At 41.6% G+C, this 20,311-nt stretch overlaps 1 protein-coding gene across 2 annotated transcripts in view; it reads left to right on the top strand.

The window, feature by feature from the left end:
* Window positions 1–20,311, top strand: part of LOC140464052 (dual specificity mitogen-activated protein kinase kinase 6) — a 148,023-nt gene that overhangs the window by 70,403 nt on the left and 57,309 nt on the right. For both annotated transcript variants that reach the window (XM_072558698.1, XM_072558700.1), the window contains 6 exons: window positions 5,486–5,605; window positions 7,367–7,483; window positions 7,876–7,927; window positions 9,350–9,477; window positions 11,516–11,593; window positions 15,221–15,360. In XM_072558698.1, the coding sequence (XP_072414799.1) occupies window positions 5,486–5,605; window positions 7,367–7,483; window positions 7,876–7,927; window positions 9,350–9,477; window positions 11,516–11,593; window positions 15,221–15,360 (635 nt within the window). The remainder of the gene's footprint in view (window positions 1–5,485; window positions 5,606–7,366; window positions 7,484–7,875; window positions 7,928–9,349; window positions 9,478–11,515; window positions 11,594–15,220; window positions 15,361–20,311) is intronic.

The following is a 20,311-nucleotide window of genomic DNA, read 5'->3' as shown; positions in this document are numbered from 1 at the left end:
TCTGGGCAGTTATTTCACTGTCCATTATAAAGCAGCAGGAGTGTCCTTGACAACATTTAACCCTCAACTAACATTTCAAAAACAGATTATCTGGTCATTATTGCTGTTTGTGGGAGATTGTTGTGGCTGCCAAATCTCTTACATTGCCTATACATTTAAAAAATTCCTCATTGATTACAAAGTACTTTGGAACAATCTGAGATTGTGGTAAATTCTTTTTACTATTTCTGTTCACATTAATTTTTCAAATAGCCTTATGCCAAAAACACATTCATTCCTCTAAATGATGAGGAAATTCACAGAGTGGTTACACAGTTGCCATATGGCATTAACTGGGAGCTGGTTATGAGAACAAATGTTTATATCTTTAGGGATTAAAAAAAAACATATAAACAGGAGTGTCAGGGTGCTGTTCACTCTGAGAGCTGGCTCTGGGCTCGCTGGGTCAGTGTCATGTATTATGTACATGTAAATAAAGGGAGACTTGGTGAGTTATTTCAGTGACTGTTCCAATCAGCCAAGTCGCAGTTATCACTGTGACCCCTCACTCCCTCCATGTTCCCCTCTCACCAGGAGCCACACCATTACCTGGCCTTGCGATAAAATAAAGAAACCGCATGATACCATTTGGGCCCTTCTATCTGCTTCACTAATGAATCAGATAATGGCAAATCTAACATCAGCCTTATTTACATATGTAACTAGGTTCCAGCATTGGGGATGAAGAGAAATCGCAGCAAGAAAACATTCATCGTTCACTTTTATAATTTTGAGGCTTGATAAATTACTGAATGAAGTAGGATTCATCAGAGTTAATGAATCAGCTGTGTAGTTATAAAGACAGGGGCGGCACAGTGGTTGGCACTGCTGCCTCACAGCACAAGGGATCCGGGTCCGATTCCGGCCTCAGGCAACTGTCTGTGTGGAGTTTGCACATTCTCCCCGTGTCTGCGTGGGTTTCCTCCGGGTACTCTGGTTTCCTCCCACAGTCCAAAGATGTGGAGGTCAGGTGAATTGCTAAATTGCCCGTAGTGTTAGGTGTATTAGTCAGAGAGAAATGGGTGTGGGTGGGTTACTTTTCGGAGGGTCGGTGTGAACTTGTTGGGCTGAAGGGCCTGTTTCCACACTGTAGGGATTCTAATCGAATATTGAGCTTGAATACAAATTTGTTTAAAAATATCACTTTTTACAATGGAATCTATTTTGACATGATTGAATGTCAAAAGCATTAAGTATTTTTATATGACATACATGCGTTGATAGTCTTAAATGATATTTAAACTAAGTACATGGATTATGTACCCTGAGATTAAGTACTTTGAATTCAGTCAGTGGTCAAGGGCAGGAGGGTGTGACCACGAGCAAGGGCAGGCAGATGGATTCAGGAAGTAGAGCTGAAGGGACCTCAGGCCTTGGCCTTGCCTGACAGATTTGAAATCCGTGCTCCCTGTGGGGATAAGAGCTTGGGCTGTAGAGAAGATGAGCAAACTGACCATAGCACCATGGTACAGGGAGGCATTCAAGAGGGGGAGGAAAAGAGGAATAGACCCTGTTCTCTGTGGACGGAATTGAGAATCCTGAAGGCTCAGGATATCTCATCTGGGCTGTAGAGGAACTTGGAGTGGGAAGGTAAAGATCCCATTGTCGTGGTCCGTGTAGGTAGCAATGATGTAGGCAGAACAAGGAAAGAGGTTTTACTGAGGGAATATGAACAGCTAATGGCTAAATTGAAAAGCAGAACCAAAGAGGTGGTAATCTCCGAATGGTGAGCAAATTGGTACAGGTCAACCAGATTAAAGAGATAAATGCACAGCTGAGAGATTGGTGTGGGTAAATGGGTTCGAGTTTATGGGACATTGGCACCAGTACTGGGGGAAGGAGGGAGCTGTTCCAGTGGGCCAGGTGATGAATCATGCTAGGACCATAGCTCTGGCTAATTGAATGACTAGGGCTGTAGTTCGGGGTTTAAAATAAATAACAGGAGGGTGGGTTCACTTGCATGGGAAATTATGGAAACATTTAAAGGGGGTGGGGGGGATGATGTTGCTCAGGAGAGGTTATTAAAGTTTCCAGAACACTTAATGGGACAGAGTATTGAACGGGTCAAGGATCGAACTTCAGCTGCAGTAGCTAACGGGACAACTATGAAAAGGGAGGCAGTGAACACAGGACTGAGAGGGTTGTACTTAAATACACACAGTATAGAAAACAAGGTAAATGAGCACCGATTGAAATTGATGGGTGTGATATTGTCGGTATTACAGAGATGTGGCTGCAAAGGGATCGGGGTTGGGAATGAAAATACAAGGATACAATTCTTATTGAAAGGACAGGCAGCTGGGTTACCTTGTTATTAAGAAATGAAATTGACCTGATGGCAAGAAGTGATATAGAGTCGGAAGGTGTAGAATCTGTGTGGGTGGAATTGAGGAACCTCAAAGGAAGAAAAGATCCTGATGGGAGTGGTGTACAGGGCTCCTTGCAGTAGTTAGGATGTGGGGCAGAAAATAAATCAGGAGATAGAGAAAGCACGTAAGAAAGGCACTGTTACAATAATCACGGGGGTCTTCACTATGCAGATTAACTGGGAAAATTTGGTTGGTAGTGGATCTCAAGAAAAGGAATTTGTGGCATGTTTACAAAGTAGTTTTTATTTGGATTAGTTTATTGTTGAGCCCATGAGGGAACAGGAAATTCTGGATTTGGAGGTCTGGCCTGATTAGGGAGTTTGAAGGTGAAGGAATCCCGAGGAGACAGTGACAGTTGTATGATAGAATTCACCCTGCAGTTTGAGAGAGAAGTTGGAATCAGATGTAACAGTATTACAATTGAGTAAAAGTAAGAACAAAGACATGAGGAAGTAGTTGGTTGGAGTTGATTGGAAGGGCAGCCTGGCAGGGAAGATGGTGGAGCAGCAGCATTGGCTGAAGGTTCTATAAGTAATTCAAGAACCACAGCAGAAATTCATCCTAAGGAAGAAGAAACATACTAAGGGAGGATTAGGTAACCGTGGCTAATGAGGGAGTATGATTGGGAAGCCTTTAAAAACCAGCAGAGATTAAGTGAAAGAAACAAGCTGGAGGCGAAGATGAAAGACAAAAGTAAGTGAGCCAAAGAAATGAAAGAAGATTAAAAGACTTTTTTTTAGATATCTGAAAGATGAGAGAGGGGCAAGAGTGAACATTGGACTGCTGGAAAATGAGGCTGGAGAAACAGTAATGGGAAAGAAAGAAATGGCGGAGGAATTGAATAGGTACTTAGCATCTGTTTTCACAGTGGAACACATCAACAGTTTATCAGAACTGCAAGAGAGTCAAGGGTCAAAGGAGAAGGTGGTCGGGAAGTTGAAAGGTCTGGAGGTGGATAAATCACCCAGATCAGATGGGCTGTACCCCAGGATTCTAAAGGAGATAGCCGAGGACATTGTAGAGTCATTGGTGGTGATCTTTCAGGAATCGCTAGAGTCAGTGAGGATCCCGCGGGACTAGAAAATAACTCATTTAACACTCCTGTTTTAAGAAGGGAGGGAGGTAGAAGACAGGAAATTATACTTTGGTTAGCCTGACATTAATCATTGGTAAGATCTTAGAGTCCATTATTAAGGATAAAATTGCGGAGTTCTTGGACGTGCATGGTAAAATAGAGCTGGGTCAGCATAGTGTTGTCAAGGAGAGCTCATGCCTGACAAATCTGTTAAATTCTTTGAAGTAGTACTAAGTTAGACAAAGGAGAGCCAGTCGATGTGGTTTCTTTGGATTTCCAGAAGGCCTTTGAAAAGATGCCGCACAGGAGGCTGCTAAAGAAGATGAGAGTGCACGGTGTTATGGGCAAGGTAGTGGTGTAGATGGAGGATTGGCTGAAGGCAGAGAATGGGGATAAAGGGGTCTTTTTCAGGATGGCAGCCAGTGACTACTTGGGTTCCACAGTGGTCACTGTTGGAACACAATTATTCATGTTATACATTAATGATCTGGATGAGGAAGTGAAGGCATTGTTGCTAGGTTTGTAGATGACACAAAGATAGGTAGAGGGACAAGTAGTGTTGAGGAAATGGGGAGGCTGCAGAAAGAAGTGGACAGACTAGGAGAGTGGGCAAAGAAATGGAAGATGGAATACAAAGTGGGAAAGTGTGAGGTTATGTACTTAGGTGGTAAGACTAGGCATAGGCTATTTTCTAAATGGGAAAAGACTTTGGAAATTGAAAGCAAAAGGGGACCTGAGAGTCCTACTTTGGGATTCTCTTAAAGTGAATATGCAAGTTCAGTTGGTAGTTGGGAAGGCAAATGCAATGTAAGTATTCATTTCAAGATTGGCTAGAAAACAAGAGCAGGGATATATAGCCTCTGCAGCACAAGGCTCTAGTCAGACTGATTTTGGAATATTGAGAGAGTTTTGGGCTCCTTATCTAAACAAGGACATACTCGCATTGGAAGGGGTCCAGAGGAGGTTTATAAGAATCATGCTGGGGATGAAGGGCTTCTTGTATAAGGAGTGGTTGAGGACTCTGGCTCTGTACTCAGTGGAGTTTAGGAGGATGAAGGAGGAGCTGATTGAAACTTACAGAATACTGAGATGTGGACGTGGAGAAGATGTTTCCACTGACAGGAGAGACTCTGACCCGAGGGCACAGCCTCAGAGTGAAGGGATGACCTTTTAGAACTGAGATAAGGAAGAACCAGCCAGAGGATGGTGAATCAGTGGAACTCTGAGATCATGTAATAGAGTGTCATTAAGATAGGGATAGATAAATTCTTGATTGGTAAGTGGATCAAGGGATACAGAGAGAAGGCAGGAGAAAGGGGTTGACAAACACATCAGCCATGAAGGAATGGTGGAGCATTAAACCAAGTGGATTAATTCTGTTTCTATATCTTATGGTTGATATTATATCTTTTGTGTGTGTGCGTGTATGTTTTTACATATCTATTTAAAACTGTTTATGTCAGTACACTTCACCCTTGGTTTATGCGGTTGAATCCATTGACAATTGAATGGTGCCCTGGCTTTTGGCATGAAATGTTAAATGTGAATGTGAATTTAGCCAAATGTTTGAATGATGGAGTCTAAGAAAGTGCTGATTAGTCTGTCATGTCTGTGCTGAGACACTGAAGGATGTAATGATTTGTCCCGTTCTTCTGCTTTTTCCACTCACCCTGAAATTTGAGGCTTCAATGTAATTGTCTGGTTGGATCAGACTTGCTGCCCTAGAGAGACTTCAAGCTGGTGTAGAGGATACAGCTCACTGCTGAAAACATGTATGTGAAGGAAGGACTTAAATTATTTTTGCATAGATTGTGTGGCTGGTGTGAAACTATCCAGTCTTAAAATCAATGGCAGCGTTCAATTGACCATCTGAGCCACTGCACAATTCTGTGATTGATTGACTTTGACTGATGGTTCTGACCGACTGCAATTCCATCCCAAAATTAACAGTCCTGAGATTTTCCCTCCAATTTGTAATGCCCTAATATCATATCTTTTACAGAGGATCCGTGCCACCGTGAATAGTCAAGAGCAGAAGCGGTTGCTGATGGACCTTGATATTTCGATGCGTACAGTAGACTGTCCCTTCACTGTTACCTTCTATGGAGCACTTTTTCGTGAGGTAATTCTGTTGGCCTTGTGTTATTTGTATTTTGTTTTGTCAAGGTATACGGGTATTGCTGGTGACCAGTAATCGTTACCTGAAGCTGATTCAGCTGAATGGCTTACTCAACAATTTCAGAGGGCAATTCAGACTTGCGTTGCTGTGGGTCTGGATCACGTGTAAGCTGGACTAGGTAAGGTCAGATTTCCTTTCCTAAATCATGCCCACAAACCAGATGGGCATTGACAACAATCAATAGTGGTAGTCATAACCACCATTACTGAGACAAACTGTATCATTCCAGATTTCTTCCATAATTCTGTAGGATTTGAACTCATGTCGCTAGAGCAGTAAATTGGGCCTCTGACTTGCTGCATCACCATCTCCCCAGGGGTTTGGGTGTCATTGAGAGAGGTTCCAGTTTTATGAATACCTAAGCTGAAGGATTGCACTTACACAATATTTCCTCTGAAATATAACAATTGCAGCTGAACGCTGTGCTGACTGTTATAGAAACCTGATAATTGCAACGGAATCAGCTCTGTTGAAGTCACAGTTGAAACTTGAATTCCGGTTGCAATATTGGGAAAGCCACAAAGCTTGAGCCTGTTTAAATAGCAACCCATCTCCCTCCCTCTATTTGAACCTTACACTAGGTATTTATTTTACAACACTGAATATTCTAATTCTTTTCAGTTCCAACAGCTCCTGAGTCCTAAGCTTCTCATTTCACTTATACTTGCTTGGTTCTTGAGCTAGAATCAAAGACAGCAGTTTTAATATTTCTTCGTATCATAGAATCATAGAAATTTGCCGTGTTGGTGGAGGCCAGTTTTGTACTGGTTTGCTGAAAGAACAGTTTTGCTTAACCACATATCCATTGTCTGTGTCTGACTTGGGGTCTTTTAGGATGAACTGTTGAAACATGTCCATTGTTGGTGCCCAGCCTGGTAGTCCTGTTTGTTGATGTAACCTGGCAGCAGACGAATCGAGTGATAAGATGACTTGTGCTCTGCGTTATTTGGACATGAACAGGGAAGTCTCCTCTGCCATTTTTTATGCCAAATTAGTTACATATTCCCCAATAAGTTTTTTGATTTTTTAAAACTTTAGGCATGTGCTTGAAAACCTAAGTCAAGTGACTCCTAGTTAATTCTCAGACTTACTGCAACTGTATGCCCCATCATTAATCATTTTATTGTTGGGGCGTTTTTTAGACACTTATTGTAGTCATCCTCACGTAACAGGTTTGATTACAGCTCAATAATTTCCCTTAAGCTCTGGAATTTCTTCCCATAATCACACTGACTGTCTGACCCTCTTTCTTCCTTTGAGACACTCCTTCAAATCTAACATATTGATTAACTGTAGTGGGGTCTAATTCTGCTTTGTAACTCTGTTCTGAGGCTATATGAAGACTTTTCTTCATTGAATGGCTCATTTTAAGGTTGGATGATGTAAACAAGCTGTACTGAACTGGGAGTGGCGTTATACCATGGTCAAGCAACCTGTAGAAATGGGGTGGAGGAGGAATTCTATCGCCAGATCGTCATCCTCTACCATACAAAGATAGACCCTTACAAAGTCAAGTTTCCATTGCAAAGCCATGTGAAACAGTTAAGACTTGAAAAAGTCAAGCTTCCACTTAAGGTTTAATTTGTGGTTAACTCCAATCTTGCAGATGCCAAAATTTATTGACGGTATTGTTTATTTTAGTTCCTTTTAGTTTGCTACAATCTTAGTGTGAAACGTTTGAAGCGTTGTTTCTTTCTCTTGCAGGGGGATGTGTGGATTTGCATGGAGCTAATGGACACTTCACTGGACAAGTTCTATAAACAAGTGATCGACAAAGGAATGACTATCCCGGAAGATATCTTAGGAAAAATCGCAGTTTCTGTGAGTTAGTTTTTACTATTGTTAGCTTCTGTGCCACGTTCCATTTGTGCCCACAGATACATTTCAGTAATTAATATGTAAAGATCGAAATGTTGAGTTTCAGCAAACTATAGAGTGAACCATTGATAAATCGGCTCTCATAGAGTAAGTACATTATGTCTTTTAGCATCCTGTACATCTTAGAATTTAAATCTGAGGCAATATAGCATTCTCTTCACCAATGTAAATAATGTAAAACTGACCTTAATTTTATTCTTCCAGGCACCTTCATCTTTGTAATAAATTACTTCTGTCTGCACAGTGAATTCAATCAGCAGTATTCCACAGTTCAAAAGATAAGTGGTATTCTCGTATCTCTCTTGTAACTGACTTGTCCTGGGCTTGTTTTGCAGATTGTGAAGGCTTTGGAACATCTTCACAGCAAGCTGTCTGTGATTCACAGGGGTATGTGCCAGATAATAATCCTTTTAAGTATTGCACTGCTCTGAACACTCTGCCTGAGTAAGTAACAGCACAAGAACAAAGTGCTAGTAGTTTAAGGAAATTGGGTCCAAGTTAAACTTTGTGGATGAGGAGTTAAAAGGATTTAGTGTGATTGCTACTGTTGCTTCACTTTCATTGGGAGAGCTGGGTACCAGTTTTGGCTCTTTACAAATCATGGTGTTATATAACTTTATTGCCTTTTTAACGCACAGCCATCCAATCCAATGTGTTTTTCTTTCACGTTATACCATCAAAGCATTTTGTGTTAAATTTTCTCCAGTAAAGATTAATACAAGTGTTGCAAACAATTCACATCCTACCCCCCCCGCCCTCTTTCCCCACAATCTGCCCATTCCTCACCTTCAGATATTTTGAAAATGTGGGCAGATACGGTGGCACAGTGTTTAGCACTGCTACCTCACAGTGCCAGAGACCCGGGTTCAATTCCCGGCTGAGAAATCTGTGTGGAGTTTGCACATTCTCCCCGTGTCTGCATGGGTTTCCTCCGGGTGCTGCGGTTTCCTCCCACAGTGCAAAAATGTGCAGGTTAGGTGAGTTGGCCATGCTAAATTGCCCGTAGCGTTAGATGAAGTGGCAAATGTAAGGGAATGAGTCTGAGTGGGTTGATCTACGGAGGGTCGGTGTGGACTTGTTGGGCTGAAGGGCCTGTTTCCACACTTTAAGTAATCTAATCTAGTAATTGCAAGTAATCTAATAAACAGCACTGTAGGAGGACGTTCTGCCCATCTTTGTCTGCACTGGCTGTTAACTGAGCCACACAACCAAATCCCACTTTCCAGCACTTGAAGTACATATCCAAGCAACTTGTCAATGAGTTGAGAGTTTCTGCCTCTGCTACCCTTTCTGGCTGTAAATGCCAGACCTCTGGGTGGAAAGAAATTACTTTATCTCCTGTCTGATCCTTCTATTACTTACTTTAAAATCTATATCCTCTCCTCTGTGAAGAGAGAGAGAGCTTCTAAAGAAGAATCATCTCAGATCTAAAACGTTAACACTGTTTCTCTCGCCACTGATGCTGCCAGACCCCCTGAGTTTCTCTAGCATTTTTAATTTTGACTTGTGCTCTTGATGGGTGAGGCCTCTCAGTCAACACCCCACATCTGCAAAATCAACCTGATTTACACCAGTTTATGATTTGTTCCTAAACAATCCAGTTTTAAATTCCGTTCTTATTGGCAGGTTGCAAGCAATTCACCTGTGAATATTAGGCTGTTGAAATATCTCTCGTTTAGGTTTGCACTGAAGACTGTGCTTGAGGTTCAGTAAGGGGCCATTTCTGTTGGAAACTCTTTGTGTTTCTCTCTGGCTCAGTCTGGTTTGAGCAGGCAAAGGTATTTGCATAATGGTTGTATTTCCTTTCAGATGTGAAGCCGTCCAATGTCCTGATTAACGTCCAAGGCCAGGTTAAGATGTGTGACTTTGGCATTAGTGGCTACCTCGTAGATTCAGTAGCTAAAACCATGGATGCGGGTTGCAAGCCATACATGGCCGTAAGTACAACCCCTTACTTGAGGTATGTAGAGAACTAATCAGGGACCAGTTTGGTTCAGAGCTGTAGTCCGGTGTGGATAGGCCGGTGGAATGTTTGTTTTGGGGAGAGGGTGAACTGCTGGCTTGTATGTTTGATGTCAGAATTTGAAGTTTTCAATGTATTTGTATAAACCTAGCAACATCTAAGATTCAGGTAGTCAGTTACCTTAAGAATTTGATGGTCCCTGTGCTTATGATATGGCTAAGCTGAAATAACCTTTCTATGCTTTGTGCTTCTAATAATTATCAGCGTAAGGATGTTTGTTCAGATCAGAGTGCCAAACTGTGAGATCAAAGGATTGGTCTTGTTTGTTCTCATTGTTCTGAAAAATGTGGGAAGTCTAGGTGGGCCATTTATCCGTTGAGTAGTCCATGACATACCGTATGTATTTGTTTTGATGGTAAGAATTAGCTATTTAAATTCCTTTGTAATCTAGCAACCTTTTCCTCTGCCCAGGGATCTCCCCCCTCCCAGCCCGGCCTCCCAGCACAATTGGTGAAGCCATCTAAAATCCCAGCCTTTAAAATGAAACCTTGTGCTACAATAGCTCGCCATTGCACATGTGAATTTTCTAAGCCAGGTCGTTGGACACCCTTCCGAGTGATTCTGATTGGTTACTTAATCAAGTAACCCTCTGGACCAGATCTGTCCAGGGACGGTAGGAAAATGTGTTTCCTCAGTCAGAAATGTAAAGCCTGGCCGTTTTGGAGTCATTACCAGCACCATGGGGTGACATGGTGGCTCAGTGGTTAGCACTGCCATCTTACAGCGCCAGGGACCCAGGTTCGATTTCACCCTCAGCCGACTGTCTGTGTGGATTTTGAACATTCTTCCCATGTCTGCGTGGGTTTCTTCCTGATGTTCCAGTCACCCCCCCCACACAGCCCAAAAATGTGCAAGTTAGGTGGATTGGCCATGCTAAATTGCCCACCATGTCTTCAGATGTCCAGGCTATGTGGGTTAGCCATGGGAAATGCAAGGTTACAGGAATAGGGTAGGGGGGGTGGGTCTCTGTGGGATGCTGTTCAGAGGGTTGGTGTGGACACAATGGGCTGAATGGCTGGCTTCCACACTGTGTAGCAATTCTGTGATGCAATACAGGTCCATTGAGTCTATGCCAGTATTCAAGCACCTGTTTACTTTAATCCCATTCCCCAGCTCCTGGTCATGTATACTATGGCATTTGAGGTATTCATTGAAATATATCTTAAATCTTACAGTGGTTCTTGCATCTACCAACCTCTTCAGGCAGGAAGTTCCTGATAACCACCACCCTCCGGGTAAAATAAATTCCCCTTAGGTCCCTTCCAAACCTCACTGAATTTACATTAGTTTCCAAATTACAGCTTGTGTTAAGGCCTCTCACACTGAGATGCTGTCTGAATATTAGAGTGGTGGCCACTCAACATTTTCAAAAGTTCATATCAGTTCATTCTTAAAGTTGCAAATATACGTACTTGTGCGTGATCTTCGTCATTAGGAGCAGAGCTCTGGGTTTCCAGCCCGGACACTCAAATTTAAATAGCTTATCATGAGCTTTGTTTCCCTTACAAAAGGAGACACATCGTCAGAGGCAAAATCGTTGGGATCCTGACCTATACCAGCTGCTCTACTCACTGAAACTGACATCCAAAAGCTTGGAAGGAATTTCTTTGAGCAATACGTTTCCCAGTTGTCAGAAGTGACGATTGCATTTTTTAAAAAGTTCTTTATTTTAAAAATTCTATTTTTAAACCTGAACGTATTGATATAATCCTGCAGGAATTCTGATCTGTACAACAATAATGGAATTTCATAGAAACCCTTTGATATAAGGAGATTTCTGATTTCCAAGAAATGACGTTAGGCTATGCGACCATCCTTTTTCTTTAATAACAGGATATAGTGTGGAGACTTGTTCTCGGACAGTTATTTCTGTCTTCTATGATCAGGATATTGCTTGTAGTTTTGGGAGGTGACTATACTATTGACCTGTAAAACCTTACCTCCTCCTACAGCCAGAGCGAATTAACCCGGAGGTGAATCAGAAGGGCTACAGTGTCAAGTCTGACATCTGGAGTCTGGGAATCACCATGGTAAGTGTTTACCCTGGAAATGATTCAACATCAGAACTGACGTTTTGTAGTTTCTTTAGATATTTAAATAAGAGTGCAACTGATCACTATATCCTGTGACAGTAAGTCATTGTCTGAGTACCTATATGAATTTATTGTCTTGTTGGTTTATTTTTAGCTATACTGTACAGACCTACAAAAGAAGAGACCAAATTGAGAGCAATTCCCAACAGCTAAAATAAAGCCATCCTTAGAAACAAATGGAAACGTGCATTGTTTGACCTCAGTGCAATGACCTGAAGTGAGAAGTAATGCCAAGTACTACAGAATCCTCCAAAAGGATTGTTTTTTAAATTTTATTTAGAGTTGCCAGTTTGAAGAACATTTATTTGCTGCCATAGAGTCATAGAGATGTACAACATGGAAGCAGTCCTTTTGGTTCAACTCGTCCATGCTGACCAGATATCCTCGCTGATCTAGTTCCATTTGCCAGCATTTGGCCCATATCCTTCTAAATTAATTTGCAGTCCTTCTAAATGTTGTAATTGAACTAGCTTTCACCACTTCTTCTGGCAGTTCATTCCATACACACACCACCCTCTGTGTGAAAAGGTTGCCCCTTAGGACCCTTTGAAATCTTTTCCCTCTCCCCCTAAACCTATGCTGTGTAGTTCTGAACTCCTCTACCCCAGGAAAAAGTCCTTGGCCCCTCATGATTTTATAAACCTCTGTAAGGTCACCCCTCAGCCTCCAATGTTCCAGGGAAAAATAGCCCAAGCCTTTCTCAATATCTCAAACCCTCCAAGCCTGGCAACATCCTTGTAAATCTTTTCTGAACCCTTTCAATTTTCACAACATCCTTCTTATAGCAGGGATACCAGAATTGCATGCAATATTCCAAAAGTGACCTAACTACTATCCTGTGCAGCCACAACATGACCTTCCAACTCCTAAAATCAATGCCCTGACCAATAAAGGCAAGCATGCCAATGCTTTCTTCACTATCCTATCTACCTGCAACTCTACTTTCAAGGAGCTATGAACCAGCTCTCCAAGGTCTCTTTGTTCAGCAGCACTCCCCAGGACCGTCCCATTAAGTGTATAAGTCCTGTTAAGGTTTGCTTTCCCAAAATGCAGCACCTCACATTTATCTAAATTAAACTCCATCTGCCACTTCTCAGTCCGTTGACCCGTCTGATCAAGATCCTATGGTAATCTGAGGTAACCTTCTTAGTTGTCCACTACACCTCCAATTTTGGTATCATCTGCAGACTTACTAACTGCACCTCCTATATTCACATCCAAATCATTTATATAAATGACAAAAGGTAGTGGACCCAACATTGATCCTTGTGGCACACTGCTGGTCACAGGCCTCCAGTCTGAAAAGCAACCCTTCACCACCACCCTCTGTCTTCTACCTTCGAGCCAGTTCTGTATCCAAATGGCTAGTTCTTCCTGTATTCCAAGTGATATAACTTTGTTAACCAGTCTCCCTTGAGGAACCATGTTGAACGCCTTACTGAAGTCCGGATAGCACCATCCTCCACTGCTTCATCAATCCTCTTCATCACTTCTTCATAAACTCAAAAAACTGCCTTATTCAGATTGTTCATTTTCTCTAATAATTTTGACATTGATAGGGGATTGCTGCATAGTCTTTCTTTTCCATCATTTTTTGTCGAGATCAAAGAATAGAAAATGCAAGTATTTTTCATTTCAGAGCTTTCAAAGCCTTTTTGTTTCGGCCTGTGTTGGTGGAGGTAACTGGCACTGGCCATTGACCACACAGAACATTGGGGTGTGGAGTTGCTGTACTGTTACAGGTCAACACAATTTGGCCAAATCTGCTCTATCAGCAAACAATCGGTGAAATTTCAAAATAAATGAATTATTCCTAAAGAATCCTTGTTCCTGTTTTCTGCAATTTGTCACATCAGTGAAGATGTCTGAATAATTTTCACCCACTCAACTGACCACATTCCCAAGTTGGAATTACAAGATTCTGCTACTGTGCAAGATTGAGTTAGCCCTTTGAATTATTTTCTTAAACAGACAATACTCGCATTTTGAGCAGGGTTTCTCCGATCCAAAAGTAGAATTAAGAAAGTGACAAGTGTACATAAACAAAGCCATGAAATGATTCAGTATGTTTTTTTTTCGAGACCTTTTCTGGTGTATTGGTCATCTTTATAAGGTTATTTCTTACTGATGATAAAACCATTTTAGACGTATTAATAACAATGCATTCCCACTCGAAGAAATCAAGGATCACTTTTTTTCTATGTAAAGAAAAGGACATGAACAATTGGACGGTGTAAACCATAATTATGTTGTTTCCTTCAAGGGTTTACTCTCGAGATAATACAATTGAATTCTGTTGAAACTGTAACTGAACAAGCAATTTTATTATGTGCACTTTCGGTGCAATTTCCTGGTAATGATTTCCTAATATTTAGCTTGGAACTGATGATAAATAGTCGATTATTCACAATTCTGATGTTTGAGTGCTTTATGCTGCAACTGTTAATTAACAGAATTGTGTAAACCTGAGAAATCAAAAAATCAAGAACTGGAGAAACTCGACTAATCTGTAAAGAGAGAAACAGAGTTAATGTTTAGAGTCAGATATGTTTTGACGAAGAGTCACCCCAGACTCAAAACATTAATTCCCTTTCTCTCTCCACAGATGCTGCTACACCTGCTGAGTCTCTCTCATTTTCTATTTTTAGTTCATGTGTCCAGCATCTGTAATGCTTTGTTTTTATGTAAACCCCCTGAGGTACTGTTCATTGAAGGGATTGTTCAAAGTGCACAGACAGAGTGTAACTCCTGTCTTCTCTCAGTCTAAAGCTCAGAATCTTCTGATGGGGTGCACCGTGTCCTAGTAACGCCTACCTCCCTTGCTGGTCTTGGTTGTATATGGGCAACAGATACCATGGATTTCGATCTGCAAAGGGTCACTGAACTGGGCTTGGAAATGTTTGGGGATTGGCTTTGAGGAGTCGCCTTTTGAAAGAACATGAGCCAGTCATACTTTCTGTTGGGAATCTATTTGATTTAAAACCGATATCTGAAAGAGTTTTATGTTTGTGGACAGAAAGGTGTTTGAAACCCTTGCACGACAGAAATCAGCAGACCCAGCTCTTTGCCTTTCCTTACACCTACCTCCACTGACTAACTGAAAACATGGTCATGCATACAATGAAAATATCCACAAACACGCTACCTATTTCAGCAAGAAACTGGTTCAGATCTGTTGAGCAAGCAATCTACATTTTCAGCCAGCTCTGTGTGACTCGGTAAGGTGTCATTTATCACCCACACTTACTTTGTCTCAGCAAGGCAATGGTGAGCTGCTTCCTTGAGCATAATGATGGTGCCCCCACAATGTTGTTAAGTAGGGATCTTCAGGATTTTGTCCCGGCAAAATTAGTGGTGGAAATACCATGTAAGGAATGTTTTCATTACAGTACCGCTTTCCCTCTGTCTAGTACTTGAGATATTGTTAGTTTGTCGAGCACTTGAAATGTTGTTATTTCTGAGTAACTTTACCTGAAAATGCCCATAGCAGCATGCAGATTGGCGTTTGTGCTCACCAGTTTTCCTCATGGACATTAATGCTGCCCGTATGTGTGTTCTGTTTAGATTGAGATGGCGATCTTGAGATTCCCGTATGATTCATGGGGCACCCCTTTCCAGCAGCTCAAACAGGTGGTGGAAGAGCCTTCTCCCCAGCTTCCCACTGACAGATTCTCCAAAGAGTTTGTCGACTTCAGTGCCAAGTGGTAAGAACACTCGTGAGCTGGAAATGTCACCTCTGTTCTCAAATTCCTGGAGTTTTGAAATTCTTGGTGCTCCTACTCTTTAGACATTAAAAAACAGAGTTGTTTTGGTCTTAGACCTAAACAGTCAGTATATTGTTCGTTACAATTTTAGAACTGTTGGAACAATTTGATTGCAGATACATTTGCAATGCCATCAAGATTCTAGTAAATGAGAATTAACTCACCGTCAGAAGTAACCATTAAGGTTTTATCCTGCCACATGTTGTTGGTGGCCTTGGCCGTTTTTTGCCCTTGAGAAGGTTGTGGTGAGCCAGCTTTTTGAACTGTTGCCATCCATGTGGTGTAGCGACATTCACCATATTGTTTGGAAGCAAGGGAGTTCCAGGATTTGCTCCTGCAAACATGAAGGAATAGCATGGAGTCATTAGAGATATACAACAAGGAAAGAGAAAAATGGTCCAACCCATCCTTGCTCGACCACATAACTTAACCAAATCTCGTCCCCATTTGCCAACACTTGGCCAATTCCCTCTATCCCTTCCTATTCACATACCCATCCTGATGCCTTTAGACTGTGTAACGCAGTACCAAGCTGGGATAGTGTGTATTTGGAGGGAAAGTTGCAAGTGATGGTGTTCTGTTGCTTTTTTTGCCCTTGCCCTTCACTGTGGGAGAGGTTGTGGGTTTGGAAGGTATTTTCAAAGGAGCATTGGCGAGTTGTTGAGGCACACCTTGTAGATGATGCTGCTTCCAAAGTGCATTGGGCTGCTTTGCTGTGTTGGTGTCGTTATTCTGGAGTGTTGTTGGAGCTGTCATCGTTCAAGCAAGTGGAGAGTATTCCATCCTAATTTACGCTTTACAGACCATCTTTGGGAAGTCAGGAACTAAGTTACTTGTTTCAGAATTCCAAGTCTCTGACCTGCTCAGTAGGTACAGTATTTTAATAGTTAGTCCTGTTCAGTTTTGAGTCAGTGCAGACCCAATGCAGACTTCGTATGCAGACAGTGGGAATTTCAGTGATGGTAATGTTGTTGGATTCTCTCCTGTTTTGAGATGGTCATTGTCTGGCACTTGTGTGATGTGAATGCTACATTGCCAATTATCAGTATAAGTCTGAATGTTGTTCATATCCTCCTCCATATAGACACAGGCTGCTTCAATATCTGAGGAGCTGTGAATGGCACTGAACATTGTCAGATCATCAGTGAACAACCCTGTTCTGACCTTATCATGGGAGGTATACATAGCTTCTGTGAAGTGGTCCAGTGTTTACAGATTATAGTACCTTGGATTTGTATTGTGTCCACCATGGTTGTGGCACGAAACATTAATCCTGGGGAACCATCCAAAATGACAGTGGATGTAAACAATCCGACGGCACTATTTGAAATGGCACTCATGCTCTCCCCAGGATCCTAATCAAAGAAACCTTTCAACTAACATCATAAAAATAAATCATTAGCAGTCATTGTTTTTTCTGTCCAAATTTACGGCCGTGTTTCCTGCATTACAATACTTAATTGACTGTAAAACATTCTGCAGCACCCCTGAGATTGTCTTTGCTTCCTATCTTTTGTTCCACCATGAAGCATTTTATTGACTGTAAGTGTCACTGGCCAAGTCCCCTTCTATTGCTCCCTAACTGGGCAAAGACCAGTTAGGAGTCACCCACAGTGTTGTGTGTGTCAATGTAGGCCAGACCAGGTAAGGATGTCAGACTTCCTTCCCTGAGGCACATTAGTGAACTAGATGGTTTTTCGCAACCAGTAACAATGACTACATGGTTGCCACTAAATCAGCATTTATTTAATTCCCAGATTTTTATTGAATTCTATTCCACCAGTTCCCAGGTTGGGATTCAAACTGTTGTCCCCAGGAAATTAACCTGAGGTTCTGGATTACTAGTCCAATGACACTCCACTATGCCATTGCCCCCCATTTGAACTGATTATAGCCAAATGTAGCCACTTACTTCCTGTTTGAGAATTGATGCAGGAAGAAATATTGACCGAAACAGGAGTAAATAAATCTTTGCTCCTCCTTCAAATGACGTCAGAGAGGATTTAGCATTCACTTTGGTACCACAGTTGGTCAATGTCATCTCAGTTTAATGTCTGACTGGAAAAATGGTACCTCTAAAACCATACCTGCTCAGCACAGGGTAAGATAGACTGACAAGCAGCTTGTATTGAATCTCTTTAAGCTTTTAAGAGAAATTACTTGACGACCAGGAGTTTGGCTGGTATTGGCAGAGCAGTTGGATGTTTTAAAGGAAAACTGAGTAAAGGTTTGATGTAGGTGCAAATATATTGCACTGGGGTTAGTCTTAGTTGGACTGAATGGCCTTATTCTGTGCTGATGCATTCTTGTTTCCCGTGGGAGAAGCCTAATAATATAAAATGTAACGTGTTCTCTGCAGTTGTGGTTGGAGGTAGCTGTTTTCATATCGGAGGGGTTAATGGAATTTTTCATTTTTACCAAAAGGGCAACAAATTTGGTAAGTTACCTCATAGTTCTCAGGAGGATTTGTTTTGTAGACCTCCCTTTACACTTGCATATAAATATAGATATGAAAGACACAGAGACATTCTGACGATTAATTGAATTATGTATTTTGTATATTTCAGGTATGGGTTATAATGCATTAATGAAATTCAAGCTGCCTATTTTGACAAGTTGATCTCTGGTATAAAGTTGAAAATAGCAACTTTTAGTGTGCCTTTTAAGCTAGCAACAGAAAGTATAATCCTTTCATTCATGATTGTCTATATCTAATTCTGCTAATCCAAATCCTTCCTCAACACAAAGTTCAAAATACCATATCAGTAGCTGTCCTGGTTTGATTTAATGGCAGAAGTAACAGGAAGTTTGTCTGTTTTTAGACACTAGATTCCTGCATGAGCTTCTTTTTAAGAATTGATGCAATGCTTCCTGTGTAAACTTAGTCACTAGTTTTGGTTTCATATGTCATTTCTTTTTACCGAATTGTATTTTCGGAACAGCACGCAGTTCACAGGAAATACCAGGAAACTGTACTGAGACTGACCTGATCGGATTGTAGGAATACTCTATCTCAATTGGCCTTCCAATATAAACCTTCCAGTACCTTTAATAGCATCCAGCAAAATATTTCCTGTTGAGCCAATGAAAGCAGGATAAAGAGGGATGAATATGGCCCTTTGTGAATTCAAAATTGTCAGAGCAATGTTCAATATCATGACCATGGGAGGAATTAATAAGGACAGAAGACCTAGGGGCAGGAGTAGGTCATCTGGCCCTTCGAACCTGCTCCACCATTCAGTAAGATCATGGCTGATCTTTTCATGGACTCTGCTCCACTTACTGGGCTGTTCCCCATAACCCTTAACTTCTTTACTGTTCAAATGTCTGTCTATTGTTGCTTTAAAAACATTCAATGAAGTAGCCTCAACTGCTTCACTGGGCAGGGAATTCTACAGATTCCAAACCCTTTAGGTGAAGATGTTCCTCCTCAACTCAATCCTAAATCTGCTTCTCATTTTGAGGCAAAGCTCCCGCCTTCTAGTTTCACTCACCAGTGGAAACAACATCCGTGTTTCCATCCTATCTATTCCCCTTGTAATTTTATATGTTTTTGTAAGATCCTCCCTTTCCAATCTTCCAAATTCCAATGATTATAGTCCCAGTCTGCTTAATTTCTCCTCAAACAACCCTCTCCACTCTGGAATCAACCTAGTGAAACTCCTCTGCACCCCCTGAAGTGCCAATACACCCTTTCTCGAGTAGACGTTTAAAATGGGAGAGAATGACTTGAGGTGTAGGGCAAAATCTTACAGGGGTTTGAGTGACATTGAACTGTGGTGAATCTTGAGTCAGAATTGGGTGCAAAGTCTGGCAAAACCCATCAGGACCATCCTTTATGCTTTTGACAAGTGGTGCAGTGAGTTTCTCACCAAGCAGTGGTGAGTTGCTCATTACGGGGCATTGTTGATGGTTAAATACCTTATTAATGCCACAACTCACCTCCAGAGATGTTCTGCTTCTTATCAAAGCAAATTCAACAAACAGGCTAGATCTCGAGAAAGCTCATTATGGGAATCAGACATTCAGCAAGGCACCTCAAAGGAAGTTAGGTCGTAAGATAAGAGCCCATGGCTTTGGTGGGACTATTTTGACCTGATATAGGATTGGCTAACAGGCAAGAAGCAGAAAATGGGGATAAGGTACCTTTTTCAGGTTGGTAACCTGTAACTAGTGGGATTCTACTGTGTTCAGAGCTGGAACTGCAACTGTTTACCAAATGTATTAATGACTTGGAGGAAGGAAGCAAATGTACTGCAGCCAAATTTGCAGATTTAATATAAAATTAAATGAAAGGCAAGATGCAAGAGGGACACATACAGTTTTGTGTCAAGATATTGATAACTTAAGTAAGTGGACAAAAAGTTGGCAAATGGAGTACCATTTCCAGCCCAAGTAGGAAATGTGAAATTGTTCATTTTGTAAACAAAGAACAAATAAAATTTACAGTCCAGGAACAGGCCCTTCGGCCCTCGAAGCCTGAGCCAATCCAAATGTACTGTCTAAACCTGTCAGTCAATCCCGAAGCATCTGTATCCCTCTGCTCCCCACCTACTCGTGCATCTGTCCAGACGCATCTTAAATGAATCTACTGTGCCTGCCTCTACCACTTCTGCTGGCAACACGTTCCAAACGCCCACCACCCTCTGTGTGAAGTACTTGCCGCGTGTATCCCCCTTAAAGTTTCCACCTCTCACCCTTGAAAGCATGACCTCTCGTTATTGAATCCTTCATCCTGGGAAAAAGCTTGTGTCTATCCACCCTGTCTATACCCTTCATGATTTTGTAAACCTCAATCAGGTCCCCCCTCAATCTTCTTTTTTCTAATGAAAATAAACCTAACCTACTCAACCTCTCTTCATAGCTAGCATCCTCCATACCAGGCAACATC

The sequence above is a fragment of the Chiloscyllium punctatum genome, chromosome 39 (genome assembly GCF_047496795.1).
Source record: "Chiloscyllium punctatum isolate Juve2018m chromosome 39, sChiPun1.3, whole genome shotgun sequence".
NCBI lineage: Eukaryota > Metazoa > Chordata > Chondrichthyes > Orectolobiformes > Hemiscylliidae > Chiloscyllium > Chiloscyllium punctatum.
The sequence above is the reverse complement of the archived record's forward strand: the minus strand, read 5'-3'. Positions and strand labels throughout refer to the sequence as shown.